At 48.9% G+C, this 5,978-nt stretch overlaps 2 protein-coding genes across 2 annotated transcripts; one reads left to right on the plus strand and one right to left on the minus strand.

Moving 5' to 3' along the window:
* Positions 1-386: 386 nt before the first annotated feature.
* Positions 387-2,129, plus strand: EDB91DRAFT_1256908 (uncharacterized protein; the record flags this gene model as incomplete). Its single annotated transcript, XM_041324247.1, has 7 exons — positions 387-533; positions 600-675; positions 725-820; positions 870-1,124; positions 1,173-1,271; positions 1,322-1,513; positions 1,570-2,129. 7 exons carry the CDS (start codon positions 387-389, stop codon positions 2,127-2,129), a joined length of 1,425 nt encoding a protein of 474 aa, XP_041168993.1.
* A 2,824-nt stretch (positions 2,130-4,953) lies between these two features.
* EDB91DRAFT_1088767 (uncharacterized protein) lies at positions 4,954-5,936 on the minus strand (the record flags this gene model as incomplete). Its single annotated transcript, XM_041316511.1, has 3 exons — positions 4,954-5,372; positions 5,582-5,835; positions 5,862-5,936. Coding segments are annotated over 3 exons (748 nt in total), but the record flags the coding sequence as incomplete, so codon positions are not given.
* Positions 5,937-5,978: the final 42 nt, after the last annotated feature.

A 5,978-nucleotide genomic window follows, 5' to 3' on the forward strand; every position in this document is an offset into this window, starting at 1 on the left:
GGGCGATTGCATGAGCTTGGTCAATGACCATGCTGCCATCTGCTTCATGAATTTTAATCCGGCGGAGTGCACGGCGCAAAGATTTGTTGGCGACCACCAAAGCATGGTTTGATTCAAGTGTTGAAGACATTGTAGAGATGTAATAGTGAAAATGTAGAAGATAGGATGAGTGTTGACTCTGTTATATCGGGAACGACAGTGTGTAGATGTAGATTTGACTTCACAAAAATGAAGTCCACAAATTGCGCTCGTGTTGTCAGCAAAATGTGATGCTGCCGGGACCTGCCGAGATGGGTCCACACTTCGAATCACACCAAACACACTTCTAATCACACCGAACAATACCAACTGGCAGCACAAAATTTGCGAAGTCCATTGCCAGCACCATGGATTCCCACGAGCATCCAATTGACAAAGCTCAGCGGTTACAAGACGAGCGCATCAAAGCCGACCGGAATTTCTTTGTCATGTGGGATCAGTGGGTGCCACCGAAGTTGTGGCCAACTCCATCCCCTCAAAAAGACGTGATTCCTGTTGGTCTCAGCAAATTTCGCATTTGACCTAAATGACCAACTAAATCCCACACAATTCAACCAAAGAAAAATCTGTCCTCAGTCATGCAAACACGACCAGATCGTGCAGACGCACTTTCCAAGAAATATTTTGGCCATGAAAGTAAGTCCCCTATTCAATTGATCTTTGCTAATTGTTGACCACATGTCAGTCTTTGACATGTGCTGGAGCAATGAAGCCGACAACCCACCGACCGTGGAGACGCCGACTGCAACATCATCGGCCAGTGAACACTTTGGAGGTCAAAGTAAGTCGCATATCGCTGTATGATTCCCCATTGTTGATCCATTGGCCAGCATTTGACATGTGCTGGGACACCGAGGTTGATCCAGTGCTGATCGTGAGCGAGGATGCAGTGAGACCTGCTGCCGCAGGTCAGTACAATCTTTGTTGGGACGATGAACCGGACCCATCAAAGGTCGACTTGCCGCCGATAGTGGAGCTGGCGACTATCGAGACTCCGACCATGGATGTCGCCATACCATCGGTGGCCGGTCAATATGATATGTGTTGGGAGGGCCGGCCATCTGCATCAGCAGTGGGTTATGAAGGTGAGTATTGGTCATGCACATTGCCATTCCAGACTGACTATTTCTCAGCCAATTTTGACATGTGCTGGGGAGATTCGCCATCGGGCAGAGGTGATGACCTTTGCACCGGTGGGACCACCGCACCGGCGATCAACTCGGTCAACTCAGGTTGGTCAGAAATCCTTTTTTGAGTTGCCGATACTGACAGTCTGGTGCAGCTGCTAACACACAGCAGTCGCCTGAGAGTCACTCCACTGGCACTCAGGCTCTCTACGACATGGACTTTGGCCGTGGCTTGCCAGATACATCTGTAGTACCGAGAGACGGCTTGCCGAGTGAGATGTTTGAAACCACCGAGGATTTGCTGTGCCGAGTGACTCTGAGGCTGGAAAGCATTGACGCTTTAACGAGTACATTCATATTTCACCTCATCCTCACTGGCATCACATTGACTTGCACTCGACAGGAGATGACCTAGGACACACCTCAGCCATCAATGGTGTCGCGTCTCCCCGAGATATCACGCATGCCAACCAGGATTTGATATCGGCATATCGGGATGCACGCGACCGATTGATTGAAGCCAGCGAAGATGTTGTCAGGATGCAGCATCTGATGAACATGCAGCGCCAGATTGATGATCTGCTGCATGTGTTGCTGCTGGCAATGAGGAAAATGGGCAGGGGACATTCCTGTCATATACCGGATCCGAGTACCCCCAGTACCACCTATAAGCATCCCTACTGCTGGTCCGACCCCCTGTTTCCCCATCCGCTCCATTCCTCCTCCCCAACAATGCATGAAGTGCATCTCAGCAGGATTAGCCCTGCTACCTCCGCCCGACCCCGTTCCGCTTTTCTGACACTACCCCTATGTCCCCCAACCCCATACCCCTTCCATCCGACCCTATCTGGGGTTCCGCTCCTCTGCCCTATCGGTCCGCCCGATCCTACTCCTACTCCCTCCGCTTTTCCGACCCACGGGGGTCCTTCAGTTCCGCTCGTACTCCCCCCACCCGACTGTTAGTCCATCCGACCGCCTCACCAGTCCACTCCTAGACTAGGAACCACTCAACTGGTCCTATCCCCGTTTAGTATCATAGCTCCGCTTTTCGGATCACCAGTAATCCCTATACCCTAGCGATTCTGATCCGTCGCATACATACTGTTCCCTGAGCCTTATTCTCGTATGTCTCAGTCATCCTATTGTAATCCTGTACACTCAGCACATAGCCCTCTGCTATGCTATGCTCATCACTTAGAGTATATAAACATATATACATTTGTCTGTAGATACTCAGTCTGAATATTACCTTTTCTAAGCCCTGCTCTTCTGCCCTTTGACTTAAAGCTTATCCCAAGTCAAACTCCTGTTTCCCGGCCTAGGGGATTGACTCCCTAGGTCGGCTGTCCTCTGATCCTCTGCTTCCCCACTTCCCCGTTCCTCCGTCCCGCTGGTTCCGCTGTTCCATCGTTCCCCCCATTCCTACATTCCTCCGTTCCATCGTTCCTCCGTTCCGTTGTTCCGTTGTTCCGTTGTTCCGTTGTTCTGTTGTTCCGTTGTTCCGTTGTTCCGTTGTTCCGTTGTTCCGTTGTTCCGTTGTTCCGTTGTTCCTACATTCCTCTGATCCTCTGTTCCCCCATTCCCCCATTCCTCCGCTCGTCTGACTTCCCGTGCATCAGAACTAAACCCCGCACTCTCGCATCGACCCCCCTCTGTTCCGCTCTGCTTTGGACTTCATCCAAGCAGTTCCCTCCGCTCCACTACTACTGTTGGTTCCAACCGCAGTAGTCTCCCACTTCCCTCCTGTCGGGCGGAACAACCCCCGCCCGACTTTCCCGTGCTCACCTAGTAGTCTGTTGGTCCTCCTTCAGAGGACCCCCGTTCCGATGTCCTGTCGGAACTCCTAGAACTCGTGTCAGACTACACCCCGAAATTAGGGGCATGTACTCAGGTAAGGGGCGCAGTGTACGAGCTGAAGCCAAGCCCCTCAGACTCCGCTTTACCCCTGAGCACGGTCTTAACAATTCCCCGTTCCAGTAGTATATACAGTGGCTCAAAAAACTGTCCGCATGTTTTCACATTTTTCACTATCTATGATATTGTGTGAGAATATACAAACACATCAAGGACATGCTGGTACCACATTGTAGTACTACCTCAGGGCTTCCAATTGAGCCCTATTGCGTGGGAATCGGTCGAGATATGGTGGAGATATAAGGCTTACAAAATGATGACTCATGTGGACAGTTTTTTGACTCAAGTATTTTACAGTGACAATCAGGTATTCCAGTACATTTTGTGACCTCCCTTGGCTTTAATTACTGCCTCTATCCTTCTAGGCATACTCTTAAAACTATATCTAACTATATAAACCAGAATGTGTCATGTGTCATGGTCATAATCACCATGAAAGCCATCTCCTCTGCTTAAAGGGATAATATCCTCTCTTTGTCCTGTGCTGGCCTCTCTGCTCATTAAATTTCCTCTAGAACTGAAGTATGCAAGTCTACTGTGGCCATGTGTATCAAAGAAAGCCACCTGGACAAGGAAAACTCTTGTGGAGGACATCCACCTCTGCTAATAAGAGGGCTATCATTCAACATATCACTACAGGAAAGGCTAATAATGCTGTCCAAGCCACCCATTATATCAATTCCACCATCACCACCACTGTCTTTTCACAAACTGTGAGGAGTGTTCTCAAGGCAGCTCATCTCAAGGCAGTAACAAAGAAGAAATGCCTCTTCTCTCTATCAAACATAGGCAGAGAAGACTACCTTTGGCTTGGCCCATCAAAACTGGACTGTAGAGGATTGGAAGCATGTTATATGGTCAGATGAGACCAAAATCAATAGGATTGGGTCAGATGGGAAGGTATATGTATGGAAAATGAAGAGGGATTTTTTAACAGACAGAGAGGTTAGTGAGACGGTCAAATTTGGAGGAGGTTCTCTAATGGTATGGGGCTGTATGGGATGGAATGGTGTGGGTATGCTTGCTGAAGTTGAGGGGAGGATGGATGCTGAGCAGTATGTGGACATTCTAAACAACCACTTGCTGCCTAGCATAGCTGAATCAGGGATTGATGAAAAAGACATTATTTCCCAACAGGATAATGATCCCAAGCACACATCTAGGAGAGCCAGACAATGGTTTAAAGAACATATTATCAATGTTCTTGACTGGCCAGCACAGTCCCCTGATGTCAATGTCATTGAACATCTCTGGGGAATACTCAAGAAGAAGCTTCAAGCCTATGAAACCCCCTCTAAAGGAGTATAGGAGCTATGGGAGAGTGTAGCAGTGGAATGGGCAAGGATTACAGCAGAATATTGCCAGAAATTGATTGAGAGTATGCCTAGAAGGATAGAGGTAGTAATTAAAGCCAAGGGAGGTCACACAATGTACTGGAATACCTGATTGTCACTGTAAAATACTTGAGTCAAAAAACTGTCCACATGAGTCATCATTTTGTAAGCCTTATATCTCCACCATATCTCGACCGATTCCCACGCAATAGGGCTCAATTGGAAGCCCTGAGGTAGTACTACAATGTGGTACCAGCATGTCCTTGATGTGTTTGTATATTCTCACACAATATCATAGATAGTGAAAAATGTGAAAACATGCGGACAGTTTTTTGAGCCACTGTAAGACCGAGTACTGATACCAGAGGTTGTTAATAAATGACATGTATATACCGAGATCATTGAACAAATGAGATGAATATAGCGAGATCATTCATGGCCGAGGAGAAAGCTATACACAAATATCAGTCAAGTGATATATACCGAAGCCAGTCATACTGTGAGCAGTTGGCCAATGAACTGCATGAGACTGCCGACAACTATACATAGTCGGCATATCTCTTGGGCTTTTGCTGAGGTCTGGTGCCTAGCGAGTCATCAACCTTACTTCTGGTGCGCTTTGCTGGTGCATCAGAGAGTGGGTATGCTGCTGATCGGGTAACCCTAGTCTTCTTCAGTGACTGGTCTTGTGCTGCCGGTGAAGCATCTGCGGTAGCCCCTGTCTTCCTCGGCAACCGGGCTTTGACTGACAGTGATGCATCCCCGGTAGCCCTAGTCTTGTTTGACGCCCGGACCTTTGCTGCTGGGGGTGCCTGAATGTGTTCCAGACCCCGACGAGTAGAATGTGGGCCAAAACCATGGGCATGCTGTCCAGCATGATGAACTCCAGGAGAATGATATCCAGTGTTTGTCGCACTGCCGCCGCAATCTTCATCTTCTGATCCCTCGGTCGCCGGATCTACAATCGGTCGGTCTTTATGTGCCGGGTCTGTCCTGGGGTAAGATGGTGGCAGGCTCAACTCTGACGCTCTTCACCAAGCTCATTGGCGGTGGTCGGTCATCCGACTCCGACTGGCGTCCGAATTGATTGCTGAGTTCTGCATTGGCATTGCTAGATTCTTCATCAGGTAGAACTGATGTAAGCCTGTTTGATGGATCTCGGTCGACCTTTGGGATGTCCGGGCAGTGACAGTGCAACCGTGGTCCGTGACTTTTTGGTCGGCATGGGCTGCACAGCCTCATTGTCGGCATCACCATCAGAGTCATCAGACTCTTTGCCGACCAGTGGGTGCATCTTGCCCTTGTCATCAATCCAAGCCTTGAACTGGAATGTTGGGCCGACTTGGTTGTCCTGTCGGTCCAACCAACATTCCAACAAAGAGATGGCTTCAGTCCTGGTGCATTTTGGAAGGCTCCATGATCTGTGTACCATCTGGCAGGTATGTACTGGAGATGAATCTGGACTGTCCCTTCATTATGTCGCTCCAAGGAACTGGGACCTTCGGCTTTCCACAGCACATTCCTGTGGCAGCGGGTATCAGATGATGGTGCAGGTTTTCTGATG

The sequence above is a fragment of the Suillus paluster genome (assembly GCF_016628075.1).
Source record: "Suillus paluster strain FC165 chromosome Unknown EDB91scaffold_228, whole genome shotgun sequence".
Taxonomy (NCBI): Eukaryota; Fungi; Basidiomycota; class Agaricomycetes; order Boletales; family Suillaceae; genus Suillus; species Suillus paluster.